This window comes from Colobus angolensis, unplaced genomic scaffold, assembly GCF_000951035.1.
Source record: "Colobus angolensis palliatus isolate OR3802 unplaced genomic scaffold, Cang.pa_1.0 Scaffold143, whole genome shotgun sequence".
Lineage (NCBI taxonomy): Eukaryota > Metazoa > Chordata > Mammalia > Primates > Cercopithecidae > Colobus > Colobus angolensis.
Window position 1 is genome coordinate 4,401,891 of NW_012114522.1, and position 18,075 is coordinate 4,419,965.

General features: G+C 46.5%; 1 protein-coding gene across 1 annotated transcript in view; it reads left to right on the forward strand.

The window, feature by feature from the left end:
* EVC2 (Ellis van Creveld syndrome 2) overlaps window positions 1-18,075 on the forward strand; it is a gene marked incomplete at its 5' end in the record, with an annotated part of 146,739 nt that overhangs the window by 124,089 nt on the left and 4,575 nt on the right. Inside the window, 3 exons of the mRNA XM_011935424.1 lie at window positions 7,998-8,212; window positions 9,660-9,747; window positions 16,039-16,235. Of these exons, the coding sequence (XP_011790814.1) occupies window positions 7,998-8,212; window positions 9,660-9,747; window positions 16,039-16,235 (500 nt within the window). The remainder of the gene's footprint in view (window positions 1-7,997; window positions 8,213-9,659; window positions 9,748-16,038; window positions 16,236-18,075) is intronic.

The window sequence follows — 18,075 nt, forward strand, 5'->3', positions numbered from 1 at the left end:
AAAAAAAAAAAAAAAAAAAAAATTTTAGAGGTTGATTTTAGAAAAAAAAGTCAAAATTTTAGAAAAAATCAGTTTTACAAATGTATTTTAAAACATACTTTTGAATAGTTTACAGGTCAGGGATAACATAATGGAAATTTAAAAATACAGAGAATAACTATGATATATGAAATTGTGTAAAATTCAGCTAAAGCAGTTTTAAGAGGAAAATTTGTGCCCTAAACTGATATTAGAAAAGAAGAAAGGCTCACAATTAAGATTATGTAAAAAGGGGGAAAATAACACATGCATTGTTTTTTATTTTGTTTACACCATGTTTCTTCTAAAACATACAGAAATTATACCTCAATAAATATATGTTTAAAAGTATGTGCATTTTGGGAGGCTGAGGCGGGTGGATCACCTGAGTTCAGGAGTTCAAGACGAGCCTGGCCAACACAGTGAAACCCTGTCTCTACTAAAAATACACAATTAGCCTGGTGTGGTGGCACATGCCTGTAGTCCCAGCTACTCTGGAGACTGAGACAGGAGAATTGCTTGAACCCAGGAGGTGGAGGCTGCAGGGAGCTGAGTTCATGCCATTACACTATAGCCTGGGTGAGACAGAGCAAGATTCCCTCAAAAAAAAAAAAAAAAAGTGTGTTTCTTCTGAAATATAGCATAAACAAAATAAAAAACAAAACTACCATAGAGTTGAGAAAGTGAAGAGATTTTTTTGAGAAAAGTCTAATAAAATATACAAACCCTTGGCAAGAGCAACCATTAAGAAATATAAAAGACAATAATATTAAGAATATAAAAAGCAACATGACTATAGATGCAGTAGAGTTTTGTAAATAAGAGAATGTTATCAACAACTTTATACAGATGAATTCAAAAACTGAAATGAATTCAAAAACTAGAAAAATGCAAATCACCAAAATTGGCTCAAGCAGAAAAAAAAAAAATGGCTGTATAACCCTGTTGTCATGAAAGAAATTGATTCAGTATTTTAAAATCTTCCAAACCCACACAAAAGACACCCAACTCATTGCCAAAGTTTAAGGTATTTTGCCAGTCTCATATATTAATTATTCCTGGTGTTAGAAAAATAGGGAATATTCCTCAACTCATTTTATCATGCTAGATAACTTTAACACCAAAACCAGACATGAACAGCACCAGAAAGAACAATTATACTTTAATCTTCCATGTGAACATAGATGTACCATTTGAAAACAAAATAGCAGGATACAGCCATCTATAAAAAATTAATACATTATGGACAGGTTGGGTTTATTCTAGGAAGATAATATTGGTTTAACATTAAAACATCCATTTACAAAATTCACCTGATTAACAAATTAAAGGGGAGTGACTCATGTGATCATTTTAGTATATAGAGAATAAGTCTTTATATTAGTCTGTTCTTATATTACTATAAAGAAATACCCTGAGACTGGGTAATTTATAAAGGAAAGAGGTTTAATCGGCTCATGATTCCACAGGCTATATAGGAAGCATAATGCATTTGCCTAGCTTCTGGGGAGGACTCAGGAAACTTACATTCATGGTAGAAGGTAAAGGGGAAGCAGGCATGTCTTACATAGCCAGAGCAAGAGGCAGAGAAGTAAGGGGATGTGCCACACACTTTTAAACAACCAGATCTCATAATAACTCCATCACGAGAAGAGCACCAAAGGGACTGTGCTAAACAATTCATGAAGGACCCCCATGATCCAGTCACTTCCCACCAGGCTCCACCTGCAACATTGGGGATTACAGCTCGACAAGAGATATAACCCCACCCAAATACCATGTTCTTCTCACATTTCAAGATATAATCGTGCCTTCCCAACAGTCCCCCAGAGTCTTAACTCGTTCCAGCATGAACTCAAAAGTCCAAATTCTCATCTGAGACAATGTAAGTCCATTCCACCTATGAGCCTATAAATTAAAAAACAAGTAAGTTACTTCCAATGATGCAATGGAGCCATAGGCATTGGGTAAATATTCCTGTTCCAAAAGGGAGAAATTGGCCAAAAGAAGCGGTTACAGGCCCCAGGCAAGTCTGAAATGCAGATGGTAGTCATCAAATCTTAAAGTTCCAAAATAATCTCCTTTGACTCCATGTCTCATATTCAGGTCATGCTGGTCCAAGGGATGGGGTCCCAAAGCTTGGGCAGCTCAGCCCCTGTGATTCAGCCCCAGCAGCTGCTCTCAAGGGCTGCTGTAGAGTACCTGCAGTATTTCTAGGCACAGGATGCAAGCTGTCAGTGAATCTACCATTCCAGAGTCTAGAGGATAGTGGCCCCCTTATCACAGCTCCACTAGGCAGTGTCCCAGTGGAGACTGTGCGGGGGCTCCAACCCCACATTTCCATTCCACACTGCCCTAGTAGAGGTTCTCCATGAGGGCTCTGCCCTGGCAGAAGGCTTCTGCCTGGACATTGGGGCTTTTCCATATATCCTCTGAAATCTAGGCGGAGGCTAGCAAGACCCAACTCTTTCATTCTGTGCACCTGCAGGCTTAACACCACGTGGAAGATGCCAAGGCTTGCAGTTTGTATCTTGTGAGCAGTGGTCCAAGCTGCACCTGGGGTCCTTTGAGCTGATGCTGGATGCGGGGAGCAAGGTCCCAAGGCTGCATGGGGCAGCGGGGCACTGGGCCTGGCCCAAGAAACCATTCTTCTCTCCTAGGCCTCTGGGGCTGTGATTAAAGGGCTGCTGTCAAGGTCTCTGAAATGCCTTTAAGGTCTTTTTCCCATTCTCTTGGCTATGGTGGGCTGAAAATTTTCCACCCTTTTACACTCTGCTTCCCTGTTAAATATCAGGTCCAGTTTCAGGTCATTTCTTTGCTCACACATGTGAGCATAGGTTGTTACAAGCAGCCAGGTCATACCTTGAATGATTTGCTGCTAGATATTTCTTCCACCAGATACCCTAAATCATCACTCTCAAATTCAAAATGCCATATATCTCTAGAGTAGGGGCACAATGCCATCAGTCTCTTTGCTAAAGCATGGCAAAAGTGACCTTTACTCCAGTTCCCAATGAGTTCCTCATCTCCATCTGAGACTTCCTCAGCCTAGAATTCATTGTCCATATTACAATCAGCATTTTGGTCACAACAATGTAACAAGTCTCTAGGAATTTCCAAACTTTCCCTCATCTTTCAGTCTTCTTCTGAGCCCTCCACACTCTTCCAAACTCCTTTGGTTGCCCAATTCCAAGGCTGCTTTCACATTTACAAGTATTGTTGTAGCAGTGCCCACTCCTCAGTACCAATTTTCTGTATTAGTCTGTTCTCACATTGCTATAAAGAAGTACCTGAGACTGGGTAATTTGTAAAAAAAAGGAGGTTTAATTGGCTCATAATTCTGCAGGCTGTACAGGAAGCATGATGCATCAGCTCAGCCTCTGTGGAAACCTCAGGAAACTTACAATTACGGCAGAAGGCAGAGGGAAAGGAGGACCATCTCTCATGGCTGGAGCAAAAGGAAGAGAGAGTGGAGGAGGTGTTACACGGTTTTAAACAACCAGATCTCATTATAACTCACTCACTGTCACAAGAACAGCACCAAAGGGATGGCGCTAAACCATTCATGAAGGATCCACCCCCATGATTCAGTCACCTTCCAGCAGGCCTCACCTCCAACACTGGGGATTACAGTTCAGCATGAGATTTGGGTGGGGACACAAATCCAAACCATATCAGTCTTTAACTGAATTTAACACCCATTCAAGATAAAACTCCATAGCAGATTAATAATAGAAGGAAGCTTCCAAAGCCCACAGCAAGTATTACACTCGAGGTGGTTAGCATGGAGGCGGATCACTGCCCTGAATTCCAGATGGAGGAAATAGAGCCTGTAGAGGGAAGAGCAGGTCCAAGGTCATTTAGTCAGTTAGGGGCAGAGGGAGACACCAGGAACATTTAGCCTTCAGTGCATGATTCATCTGTTCATCCTAAGGGCCCAAGAAACGCCCTCAGTACAGCCCTAAAACACATACTTGTGCTTTTTACTTCAAACCACACTGATTTCTATTCATATAATAATTGGAGAGTACGACACTTACATTTTTTATTTTATCTTAAAACTCTTGAGTAACTCCTGCCTCCAGTTTGTTTAGAACAGAGTTAATGTGTCCTGAGTTGGGAGCAGCTGATAAATCAGATGATGCCGTATTATTAAATGGGTGGTAAGGCAATGCATATGATACACCCTTACTTGAGTTTGCATTTGAAATGAAGACAAGTCTGTTGTTTTGTTCCAGATATTAGACTTGCATTCTGCAATTTGCTCATTCTGTGTAAACCACTTTCCTATTGGGAATGGGCTTTTAGGCTGTTAAACATTCAGGAGAATTAAAAAAGCATGAAATAGAATGCTTTGGAAGAAATTACTCCTAAGAAAACTGTATCAAGTGCACCTCATATGATGAAAGATTTAGACTCATTTTGCGAACTTGGAACATATGCAAGGCTTAGTTGGATCAGAGGGCCAAGTGACAACGATAGGCAAATTTAAATGGGATAGACTTACTCCTAACAGATAATGTGACCCCAAACAAATGGTACCCACTGTATTTGCATTTCAGTTTAAATTGTGTGTTTACTTTCCTGAGCCTCACTTGGCATCTTCTTCTTTGTTTATTGTTTTGAGACAGAGTCATTGTCACCCAGGCTGGAGTGCAGTGGTGTGATCTCAGCTCACTGCAACCTCCACCTCCTGGGTTCAACTGATTGTCTTCCCTCAGCCTCCCGAGTAGCTGGGACTATAGGCATGCACCACCATGTCCAGCTAATTTTGTATTTTTAGTAGAGACAAGGCTATGTTGGCCAGGCTGGTCTCGAACTCCTGACCTCAAGTGATCCTCCCACCTTGGCCTCCCAAAGTGTTGGGATTACAGGCATGAGCCACTGTGCCCAGTCTTGGCATCTTCTGATCGTCCCTCTGCCTTTCTTCCCATGTACCACTGGCCACCATCTGTTGATTCTGCCTGGGTTTTCTCATTTCCACCTTTGGCTGCCCAGCTTCACTAGTCTGATGTACCTAGACCGGAACAACAGAAATAACCTTGATATTAGCCAGCATCAGGGGAGCTCTCGTTATGTCCAAGGCAGTGGGCTAAGTGTTTAAACCTCATGTCCATCCCATGACATTTTCAGACCCATTCTACAGATGGAAGAGCTGAGGCTTAGGGAGGTTAAGTCATTTCACCAATCCCACAGCTGAAAAGCTGACTTTAAACCTCCCTCCAAAGCCCATGCTCCTGTCCTAACTTCAATTTCTGCTTACCTCCCTTTCTCCCTACTCTAGTTACCCCTCTGCACGGTGGCCAAGGGGATGTTTCTGAAAAATAAAAGTGATGATTCACAGCCCCATCCCCAGCTCTACATTAAAAAAGCCCAGCTTTCACCACTCCCTCTCTCAGATCCTGCATTTTAGCCCTTGGACCTTCTTGCTGCCCCCTGAGCATTGGAGACACATTCAGGCCTATGTCCCTTTGAAGGACCTCTGCCTAGAATGCTTCTGCTGTACCTCCTTGCAGACGCCTCTCCATATTCTAAGACAAACCCAAATGTTACTTCCTCTGTGAAGCCATCCATGATTCCCTCTGGCAGAGCTGGTCTCTTCCAGCTCCCGTAACCCTCCATCCCGAAGCAGATGATGGCATTTCTCATCTCTGCAACTGTTGACATGAATCTCTCCCTCACTAGACAGTGAGTTTTCATGTCTCATTCACCCCTGAATCCCCCAATCTACCTATTCTCCCTCTCTCTCTCTCCCTCTGTGTCTTTCTTCCCCTCCGTCCCTTTTCCCTCCCTCCATCCACGCTTCCATCCATCATCAACATCTGTATATCCATTCATTCAGCAGATACCTGTGGAGTGATTACTAAGGGCATTAGAGCTGAGTGATGGGACCCAGAGTCAGAGACACCTGAAATCACCCCGACTCTACCTGTTGCCCAGCTCTATGATTTCGGGAGATTCCATTATAGTCTCTTACTTCAGTTACCTTATATATAAAATTAGATGACAAAAAATTCCTATCTTATGTTATTTTTTTGAAGATTAAACAACTAATGCATGTAACTTTTATAATCTGCTGATACAATCTGGCACCATATTGGCATTCAGTAAATGCCAGCTGCTGTCATCCCCCTCATCATTGTCATTGTTATTATTGTTGCTGTTTCTTCTTCCATGAGCCGTGCACTGTGCTGACTGCTGGGGAGAAAGGAGAACACGTCAGCGATGCTCCTGAGTCCCTGCCCTCAGCATTTAAAATCTGGCAAGGAAATCAGCTATTAGGGAAGACAATTCCAGAATCAAGTTTTAGATTCCAGTTGCGCCAGGTGGCAGGCAGGTGGAAGGGTGCAGGGGTTTGGGGACGCCATCAGCAGATTATAAACCGTGGGACATATTTCCACCTTATATTCTATTCCTAACCAGGGCTCTCCTGGTGCTTGGAAAGCTCTGTGTGTTCCACTGTTCCTCTGGTGACACAGGCAGGCTCAGATGTGAGCCTCCCTTCTCCTCCAGGTGGGCTGGGGCTGGCATCTGGGTAGAAGTGGGATCTCTGCCTCCAGCTCCTGGCCGTGCTGACAGCACGACAGCACATACTGCTGGAACTCCACTGGACTATGTTTGCTTGTGGGATGCTGCAGCGAGAAGGATAGTCATAGTTCCACATCTCAGCATACTAGGAGCCCTGCTCAGGAGTTCTCGAAGGCTTGGCACCCAAATGCCTGGGTAGGATAGAAGGCTCTGCATGCTACAGAGAGATGCAGTCTATCTCTGGCTGATTTTCTTCTGTCGTGGTTCTTGAATAGTGTTTCAGTCTTTAGGGGACTTTGAGACCCTTTTGAGTGTTTGATGCAAGCTTTGGCCTCTCTGCAGAAAGGCAGACCATTTTGTACCTATTTAGGAGGATCAAGGACCATCCTCCCCTGGTGAAGTCCAACCAAGGCCTCTTAGGATTTCACACCCTGTCCACCTTCCAGTCCTAATTATAGTACTGACCAATCTGGTAAACACTGGGTTAAATGTACCTGCATTCTCCAAGGCCTGGGGCCCTCCTGCCTCCCCTCACCACCCACCTAAGCAGGCTGTGGACAGTTTCTTGTGTGAGATTATCTAATCCTGGTGGCCTAAGAATGCAGATTACTTCTCTTTGGCCAAGAAGAGACAGTGTAGACTAGTGGTTAAGAACACAGTTTCAGAGCCAGCTAGCCTGGCTTCAAATTCTGGACCTGCCACTCAATAGTTGCATCATCTGGCAAATTTATTTAACTCTGTCTGCCTGTTTCTTTACCTATAAAGCAAGAGAACTAAGAGTATGAATTCTGAAGGGTTGTTATAAGGGTTCAGTGAGATTCATGTATGAAAAGTACGCAGAGCAGTATAGCCCAGGACCCTGGCGGTAATGGTGGTGTTAGCCATGGTTGCTGTGTTCCAACTTGGCTTTCATCCATGGTGGGTGCATGCAGGTACCCCACCATATGCAGTGACAGGTGCCAGCCACCAGGCACTTTGCAGACAGGAAGAAGGAGACACAGCCCTGCCCTCAAAGAGCTCACACTCTAGCAGAAAAGCACAGGACAGTGATATCAGGTGACAGGAAACGGAGTACATGCAAGGGGTAGTGAGTGGGCACGTGAGGAGAGGGCATCTGCATCTCCCAAGGAATTCAGGGATCCTTTCACTGAGGAGCCCTTCACCAAGGAAGTTTTTCTTAAGCTGAGGGGTGAAAGAACACTGGGGATTGGTCAGGCAGATGGAGAAAGGCACTGCCGGTGGAGGGAGCGGCCTGTGTGGAGGCATGGAGGTGACACAGGGGTGAGAGATCGTGGTGCACTCACATTGCACCACGTGGCACAGCTGGATGGGGAACCAGGCAAGACAGGGTCATGCCAGGCTTGTAGCGAGACACCCAGGAGGTCAGATTTTGCCCTGCAGCCCACCTGCCTTGTGCAGTGGGGTTCACCCTCTGCCCCCTCCTTGTGTAGGAGCTCCAGGAGCTGGAGAGGAAGCTGGAGGACCAGCTGGTGCAGCAGGAGGCGGCCCAGCAGCAGCAGGCCCTGGCGAGCTGGCAGCAGTGGGTGGCCGATGGACCCGGGATTCTGAACGAACCTGGGGAGGTGGATTCTGAAAGACAGGTCTCTACTGTCCTGCAGCAAGCCCTGAGCAAGAGCCAGACATTACTGGAGCAACATCAGCAGAGGTACGCTGCGTGCCCCATGGTACCCGAAGATATTAGTCCCCAGCAGGCCTGGAGAGCCTGCGTCTCCAACTCAGCCCGACCATACCTACCTGGGCTCTCACCCTCTTGCCTAAGGTGTCATCCCATTGCTCCAACACGAGCCACTAGCTTTGTAGCATACTCCTTCTTCCCTGACACCCTTCTTTTTTAAATTTAATATCATTGAAGTTTTACTAAACATAATATTTTTAAACTTTTTATTTTGAAATATAGACTCACAAGAAGTTGCAAAGATAGTAGGGAGAATGACATATACCCTTCCCCCAGCTTTCCTTCTTGGTAACATCTGACATAATCACGGTACGTGAATTGACATTGTCACAAGACAGCAAACTAGATTACAGGCCTTATTCCAATTTTACCATAAACGTAGTATTTTATATCCTGCTTTTGTAAAATTATGAAACAGACCCCCAGTCTTTTTGTTGTTCTTTGTATTGTTTTTCAATTCACATTAGACACTTAGCCTTGGCTGGGGCATTAAGAATCCTTGGAAAAACACAATTTTTAACAGCTTCATAATTTTCCACTGTGAATGAAAAATGGACATGGAAAGGATTGGAGGCAAAGTCTATACACAGTGTGGTTAATTTTTGCAAACACACGCATACACATTAATTGGAAGGAAATAGACCCAATTTCAATGGATGTGGTTTCTGGGCAGTGAGATTACAGATTATTTTCTTTTATCCTACAACACTCTTCTGTGTAAATGCATCAAAGTGCAGTTCTGTCCCATTGAAATCATTGTGAGGGGCTCAATCTGTATTGATTTGATTTAACCTGGGATTTTAGGGCATGTAGTATTCATATGCTCCTGGAGGAGATAGCTTGTGATCAAAGTTTTGATTTGATTTGCACCTGCAGAAGGTTTGGGGTGTATTAGCCAGTAAGAGCGTGAGGCAGATCAAGGAATCTGACTTGAATTGGCCAAGGCATGTGTTAAGCAGACCCCCTCGTGTGGGCGTCAGGAAGCCTCATGTGAAAAGGTGCCATCCTTTGATTCTGGGTCCACTTCAACCCAAGGGCACATGGTAGGTGTAGACCCCAGTCTTCTTGGTCATCACCATGAGGACTGATGCAGAGTTTTCAAAGCAGCATCACAGAGATCACCCTGTAAAGCCATAGGAAAGTCTCCTTATAGCTCCCATGAAACTTTTCACTTTGAGGAGCCTTCCTCCTGGGGAACCCTCCTTGACACGTTATTTGCAAACTAGCCTAGGCAAGAAAAAGAAGGCAGTCTTTCTGGCCATCTCTTTCTGTGGACATATTTTTAAGATCATGTGGCTTAGATGTGTGCTTCTTTGTTATTTAAATAATGAGTTGATCTCATAGTATCACTTTATAACATCCCATAGTATTACTTTATAACAAAACCGAACTCACGTATATTTTATTTTCACTCCAGTTTGAGAGAGGAGCAACAGAACAGTGTCGTGCTAGAAGACTTGTTGGAAAATATGGAGGCAGACACCTTCGCAACCCTGTGCAGCCAGGTGAGAACGTACTGGCCAGGTCTGAGGCCGCCCCTTGCCAGCACATCATTTCATGTTTTTCTCAGAATCCACATTTCCTCACCTCCAGGATGGTGATGAAAAACCAGCCTTTGAACCTGCAGAGCAGATGTGTGCAGAGCCTCTAGCATGGGCCCAGCACACAGAGGACGCTCAATCAGTGTTAATGGTGGCAACCACAACCGTAATCACGTGTGCCCCAGTCATGTCTTTTCTGTGATTTGGCAGGCACCCAAATATTCTCCTTCGTCTCAATCTTTTAACTAAGTTTAATATACAAAAAGTAGGTTCTACCAGGAACAAAGTGGGTAAGAGAGAATGGGGCCAGAGCTATCAATCAGTGAGACTGCACCCCACACTACACCTCTGAGTTGAGATCAGCCAACCTTTCTCATCCTTGGCCGGAGTTGCAGACTCACCTCCCTTCCTGATACAGAGCCTTGAGGCTGTGCGCTGAGCCTTATGCAGTCATGTACCTGTCTGCCTGCTACTATTCAGGTTTCATACACATCCTGCAGTGGGTTTCCTGTGCTTCTGGTGTCTGTAAGTAGCAGGAAATATGACTTCAGACGGTGGTGAATGCGAGCCACATGCCTCTGGAGAGGTGCTTGCTGATGCAGTGATATCAGGGTCATGTGCTGCGATTCTTTCCACAGTTCCTTCTCACAGTTCCAGCTGCCATAACTTTCAGAGCAAGGAGGTAAGAGGTCAAAGAACTGCCACCACGCCTGTTCTTTCTCATCAAGGAAGCAAATGCCTACAAGTCCCTGCAGCAGATTCCCCTCACAACCTGAGAGCTGACCCGTGAGCCCTGTTAGCTGCAGGGGAGGTGCGAGCCACTTACTCTCCAGCCTCTGAGAAGGGAGTCATCAGGGAGGAGGAGTTGGGGCGCTTTTACGTGTCCAGCTGGCTGCATCCACAGGCACACCCAGCTTCCCGAATGGATTCGTCTCCTATCACTGCTGTCACAAATGACCACAAACAGCAGCTTATCACAGCTACAAACTTACCTTAATGTTCTGTAGGTCAGAAATCCAACATGGGTTTCTCCAGGCTAAAATCAAGGTGTTGGCAGATTTGCCTGCCTTTCAGAAGCTTTAGGGGGAGAGTCTGTTTCCTGCTAACTCAGGTAATTGGCAGCATTCAGCCCATGGTGGTTGTAGGACTGAGGTCCTTGTTTCTTTGCTGGCTGCCAGCCAGGGGATATTCCTGGCTTCCGGTGGCACCTACATTCCTTGGCTCATGGCCTCCTTTCTTCATCTTCAAAGCCAGCAAGCATCGTCATCACATCTCTCTCTGACCATAGCAAGGAGGGTCTCTGCTTTTAAGGACCCACGTGGAGATTATGTTGGAACCACCTGGATAATCTAAGATAACCACTTTCGCATCCTATCTCAAGGCCCCTAACCTTACTCCCACTTGCAAAGTACCCTTTGCCTTGTAAGATGACGTCTTCGCAGGTCCCAGGATGAGACCATGGACATTTTGGGGAGGGGTCATTATTCTGTTGACTGTACCAAACAAGGTGCCAGTGTTAGCACTGGAGTGACGGTGTCCAAACAGGGCAGGGGAGGAGCTGGTGCTTCCTGAACACTGCCATACCCTGAGTATTGTCCTAGGCACTTATGTCTGTTATTCATTTAATCCTTACAGAAAGATGGGAAACAGACAGTATTCCCCTGTTTTATGAATAAAGGGACTGAGGCACAGAGAGGTGGTGAGGGCAGGAGGGCTCGCTGCTGCTCGTGGCGGGCTTGGGATTCAGCCCAGCATGGTGCTGCACAGATTCGGCTCTTCCTGACCAGCTCTGAAGGGTCTGAAGCAGATGACCACTCTGGCCTGTATCTCTGCGTAACTGGGCCATCTCCCACTCTCAACTTTGATTTCCCCGCCTTTTTCTTTGTTACTTTGAGACTTCACAGAAAGCCAGTGTCACCAGTGGAATTTCACCCAGGTTCATTTCTAGATTGTGGGCCCTTTTAAATTGTGAACTCTGTATGCATCTCAGTCTGTTTCTGCTACTATACAAAATTCCTAGACTGGATAATTTATAAATAGAAATTCTTTATCAATTTTCTCACAATTCTGGAGGCTGGAAAGTCCGAGATCAAGGCATCTGCAGATGCAGTGTCTGGTGAGAACCGCTCTCTGCTTCCAAGATGGTGCCTTGTTGCTGCATCCTCTGGAGGACAGCAAAGCTGTGTCCTTATGTGGCAGAGGGAATGGGAAGGTAAAAAGGGCTAAGCTAGTTCCCTGGAGCCCTTTTATAAGACACTAATCCCATTCTTGAGGACAGAGCCCTCATGACCTCATCACCTTCAGAAGGCCCCCCTTCCTAATACAGTGGCATTTGGGGTTAAGTTTCAACATGAGTTTTGGAAGAGACACAAACGTTCAAACAATAGCATTCTGCTGAAGAATTGGCTCTATGAGGAATAAATGCTGCCAGACCAGAAGCTCGGAGCAGGTAGGCTCATTGTTTTTCTGTCCCCAACTTGGTGCTTTGTATAGTCTGCCCAATAATATCTACTCAGCTGCATTTCTTTCTTCCTAACTCCTGTGTGATAATAAGAGTCCTCCAGAGAAACAGAACTGATAGGATGCGTCTCTGTAGAGAAAGAGATTTATTGAAGGAATTGGCTCCCATGGTTGTGGAGGCTGGTGTGTCCAAATTCTGCAGGGTTGACCTGCAGGCTGAAGACTCAGGAGAGAGGTGCAATTCAAATCCCAAGGCCATCTGCTGAAAGGATTATCTTCTGCTCAAGGCTGGTCAGCCTTTTTGTTCTCTCCAGGCCTTCAGCTGATGGGCTGAGGCCAGCCACATTATGGCAGGCAATTGACTTTCCTCAGAGTCCACCAATTTAAATGTTAATCTCATCCCAAAACGCCCCCATAGAAACAGCAAGAGGAATGCTTAACTGAGCATCTGGGCACAGTGGCCCAGCCACATGGACACATAAAATGAACCAGCACATCCAGTCTGGAAGATGGCCGCTTCACTCCCAGCTCATCGCAGATCTGCAAAAGAAATAGGTCGTAAATGAACTCTGAAACAAAAGAGCAGCCACACAGGATTCAAGCAGACCACGCCCTGCATGACTCAGTACTTGAAGTTTTCTCGGGAGAAAAGGCTTGTAGATTTTATCACATACCCTAAGGCATCCCTGTGTCATAAAAAAGGCCAGCAGCAATGCTCATGGAAGCCATATTTTGCCATTTTCTTTTTGTACCGGAGAAAAGAATCATCAGGGAAGCTCAGTCCTCCATTTCTCTCTTTGTCCTTCTTCCGCCTGCTGCTCCTTCATCCTGAGGAGAGGAGCAGGGAGAAACTAGGGAGAGAGGCTGTCCACTGGCCACTCCGGGCCTCTCTGTCACCCTCCTCTGCCTAGAGAGCTGTGTCTCTGTGTTGCTTTATGGTCCGTTTCTATAATTTTTTTTTTTATTTTAATTGGGGAACAGGTGGTTTTTGGTTACATGGATAAGTCCTTCATTGGTGATTTCTGAGATTTTGGTGTACCCACCACCTGAGCAGTGTACATTGTACCAATGTGTAGTTTTTTTTGTTTGTTTTTTTGTTTGTTTGTTTTGTTTTTTGAGATGGAGTCTCACTCTATCACCCAGGCTGGAGTGCAGTGGCACGATCTCAGCTCACTGCAACCTCCACCTCCCTGGTTCAAGCGATTCCCCTGCCTCAGCCTCCCGAGTAGCCAGGATTACAGGCACAGACCATCACGCCTGGCTAATATTTTTGTATTTTTAGTAGAGACAGGGTTTCACCACGTTGGCCATACTAGTCTCAAACTCCTGACCTCAGACAGTCCACCCACCTCAGCCTCCCAAAGTGCTGGGATTACAGGTGTGAGCCGCCACACCCAGCCCAATGTATAGTCCTTTATCCCTCACCTCCCCCATCATTCTTCCCCCCGAGTCCCCAAAGTCCATTATATCATCCTCATAGCTTAGTTCCTGCTCTTAAGTGAGAACATACAATATGTGGTTTTCCATTCCGGAGTTGCTTCACTTAGAATAATGACCTCCAGCTCCATCCAAGTTGCTGCAAAGGCCATTATTTCATTGCATGTTATGGCTAAGTAGTATTCCATGGCGTATATGTACCACATTTTCTTTATCCACTTGTTGATTGATGGGCACTTAGGTTGGTTCCATTATGTTTGCAGTTGTGAATCATGCTGCTATAAACATGCATGTCCGTGCGTCTTTTTCGTATAATGACTTCTTTTCCTTGGGTATATACCCAGCAGTGGGATTGCTGGATTGAATGGTAGCTCTACTTTTAGTTCTTTAAGGAACCTCCATACTGTTTTCCATAGTGGTTGAACTAGTTTACATCCCTGCCAGCAGTGTAAAAGTGTTTCATTTGTGGTCCATTTCTGTCTGTAGATAGTGGCATCCCATTCAAAGCTCATGACCCATGTGGATGCTTTTTGTGTCACCAATTTTAGTAAGACTTGACCCGGTGAATTGACTTGTCTGGAGGATTACTGATTGGGGACCACTGGAACTGAAAGGGCTGTGACAATGGGCTGACCTGTCCCTACATTGACTGGTGGGATCCCAGCTATAAAGGTTTAGACCCCTGCCTCAGGAAGAGGTGAATCTGCAGGGTGTTTATGAAGTCACTGTTTATCCATCTTGTATCCAAAAGATGTCTGTTGGTCACTCTCCCTGTTCCAGGAACTGGGTTAAGTGCTAGGGACAGAGAAGTGTGTGTCACTGACTTCATCCTAAGAGCCTAGTTCCAGAGGCACACTAGAAATGGGACAGTTACAGCAGAGTTGGTTAAAACCAATGCGAGATCAGAGGAGGGACACCTGACCCAGAAGATGGGGTTGGGGAAGATTCATGTAGAGTCCAAAAGAATGGGCTGGAGAGAGAGAGAGAGTAGCCTGGGAGAAATATACCCCAGGCTGAAGGAAGCTCATGGGTAAGGGCGAGCAGGATGGTCAGGGAAGAACGAGTAGTTCAGTGTGACAGTGCTGGGAGGCCGTGGATGGGAAGCGTCAGGACGTGGAAGGAGCTTTGGTATTTGGAACAGCACCCTTCCCCGTGCCTTCACTGAAAGCACTTACCAAGGTCATAGTGACCCCATGTTTCCAAGTGGTCGAATCCCTGTCTTTGTTTCTCCTGACCTCTCTGTGGTCTCTGATCCCCCAGCCCACCCTTCTGAACACATTCTCTCCTTGGCTTCTGGCACCTGGACTCGTTCCCTCCCACCCCTGGCTGCCCCTGCGCAGGCCCCTTGCTGGACACTGCTCCTTCTCATGGCCTTTGGGTGCTGGACGCCTGAGAGCTCTGTCCTTGGGCCTCTTTTCCTCTCCAGCTATCCAAAGTGCTGGGATTACAGATGTGAGTCACCATGCCTGGCCAAAACTTTTAATTTTGAAATTATTTTAGATTCACAAGAAGTTACAAAGCTAGTATAGAGAGTTTCAGGGCCCTGCTCCCCATTTTCACTCAATTTCCCCCAATGGCTCCTGTCAGACAGGATCAGAACCAGGAAGTTGACATCGATGTAAAATGTACGTATAGTTCTCTGTCGTTTTATCCTATGTACATTCATGTAACCAGCAGCACCATCATCAAGACACAGACCTGTCAACCACCACAAAGGCCACCCTGGGCTATCCCTTTAAGTCCACACCCACCTCCCCTGCCCCACCCCTGGCATCCACTGCCACTCTCCAGCTCCAAGTCTCACCACGCCCCGGTGGTTCCATGCATGGAGTCACGCAGCACGAGACCTTTGGAGACCGGCTGTTTCCACTCGACATAATGCCCCTGGGATCCTTCCAGTTCTTTCTTCTGACCGCGGAGTGGTATCCTGTGGCATGGGTATAGCACAGTGTCTTTAATTGTCCACTGGTTTAGGGACACTTCCATTATATCCCGAGCCCGCACTGCTCTCCTGGTGCCTAATGGCCTCACGGAATGTGAGGAGGAGGAGAAAGTACCTTCATTTTGAATCACCCTGCTGCAGGGGTTTTGCTGTGGGGATTTGGGCACTGCACCAGTGACTTGAGAGCAGTTGAACGGGATGGACAGAGGCTTTAGAAGGGTCCTGGGGAGCCAAGGTTGCTGACCGAATAGGTTTTTTTTTGACAGCTCTGAAAGTTCGGGAACATGTTTTCCAGACTAAGCTACTGAAATATTTATCACTCCAGGACAGAATGTCCTCAGAATGTGATAAATTAAAAATGGTGGTTCAAGTTGAGAGGCGGCCAGGGTCTGAGCTCCCTCCGTTGTTTCCTGTAGGAGCTGAGACTGACATCGTACCTGGCGAGGATGGCCGTGGTGCCCGGGGCCACGCTTCGCCGGCTCCTGAGTGTGGTGCTGCCCACGGCCTCACAGCCTCAGCTGCTGGCTCTGCTGGATTCGGGTAGCGAGAGACATCCGGACAACGCAGCTGAGAGTGGTGGCGGAGCGGAGCAGGCCGACGTGGGCAGGCGGAGGTGAGTGCCGTGGAGGGGCTGCCTCCCGGGGCACGTCGCTGTCCCAAAGGGTCCCCGCGAGTCCTCGAGGTCATGGGAGGCCCATGTATTTTTGCCCATACTTTCTAATTTTGTCACCAATTTATTTTTTAAATAGAATCTTAATAAGTTTACCCACAGCCATAAATATTTCATACATGCCCATTAAAGAAAATGTAAAACATGCATAAACAAGGAAGAAGAGAAAGAAATATCCATGGTTTTACCACCTGGAAAAGTGACTGTTAGCATCCTGTTACATTTCTTCCTCCAGCATGTGTTTCTCTGCTGGGTTTTATGAGTGTGTGTATGCAAGTGTGGGAGCATGTGTTTGTGTGTTGGTACGTGTGTGTGTGTTGTGCATGTAAATATGTGTATTTGTGTGTCGAGTGTGGAGTGCAGACACTGTGGATGCAGTCTTGCTACATTCTGCATTTCAGAATCTTAGAGCAGAAGCGATTTTGCTCCTTACCTTTTAACGCTCATGCAAACATCCCCCTATATAATTCTTACCCCATCACTAGATTATATTTCCTCCTAGTGTTATTAATTTAAATTTTATTCTTTCAACGTAATTGACACTGGCACAGGTGGATATTATTTTTACTGGCTCCTCATGCTAAGGGGTGCAGCATAGAGCATGTAACTGTCATTCTGTCAGTGGACATTCAGTTTGGGCCCATTTTTTCCTTAATTATGGGTCACTCTGCATCAACAGTCTCCTTTAGGATGGGGCCCCAGGTGTGAATTTGGTCAGTAAAGGTTCTTTATGGGGAAAGGCAGGAAGGGGTGTGGAGTAAGGCAGGTTTAGGGGGCAGCCAGCAGTGCCCCTTGAGAATGGAGTAGGTGGGGAATGAGGCTGCAAGGAAAGCCATGGTCAGGATGAAAATGTTGAGTACCAGGTTGCAGAGCTCACAGCCTCAGCAAGGATGCAGAGGAGGCCGGGAGGGCATCTGGGAGCCCGAGAGCCTGCTGAACTATCATGATTGTGTAGACAGCATTTGTCCTGAGAAAAGGGGTAATGTTTTCCTTATCAGAGTATCTGACTCAAAAAGCCAAGAAGCACTGCAGAGGGTGAATAGAGTCTGACTGGGGTGAGGGGGAGGGTGGGGAAGAGGGAACAACAGCTGCGGGTGTGGGCAGGAGGCTACAGGGGTGAGGAGCCTTCCTAGTGGCATTGGGGCCCAGCATGGTCAGGAAGTGGGATGTGGACCGCAGTTAGAGGGCTGGGTTGTCTAGTCAGAAGGCTGGGTGTGGAAATGGTCAGATGACTGGGTGTAGGCTGGTCAGAGAGCTGGCTGTGGGTGTGGACAGAGTGCTAAGTGTAGTCAGGTGGAGGGTTGGGTGTGGGCGTGGTCAGAGGACTAGATGCGGACTGAGGTCAGAGGGCTGGGTGTGGAAATGGTCAGAGGGCTGGGTGTGGGCTGAGGTCAGAGGGCTGGGTTTGGGCATGGTCAGGGGCCTGAGGTCAGAGGGCTGGCTGGGTGTTAGGGGTCAGAGGTCTGGTTGTGGGCATGGTCAGAGGGCTGGGTGTCGGCTGGTCAGAGGAACAAGAGGGAGCCACAGGGAGGCCACCTCTGCCAAACTGAATGTCCAGTGACAGGATGACAGTTACATGCTCTATGCTACGCTCCTCCATGGAATATTAGGAGCCAATCATATTAATATTATTAATAGGCCAGGCGCGGTGGCTCAAGCCTGTAATCCCAGCACTTTGGAAGGCTGAGACGGGCGGATCACTAGATCAGGAGATCAAGACCATCCTGGCTAACACGGTGAAACCCCGTCTCTACTAAAAAATACAAAAAACTAGCCGGGCGAG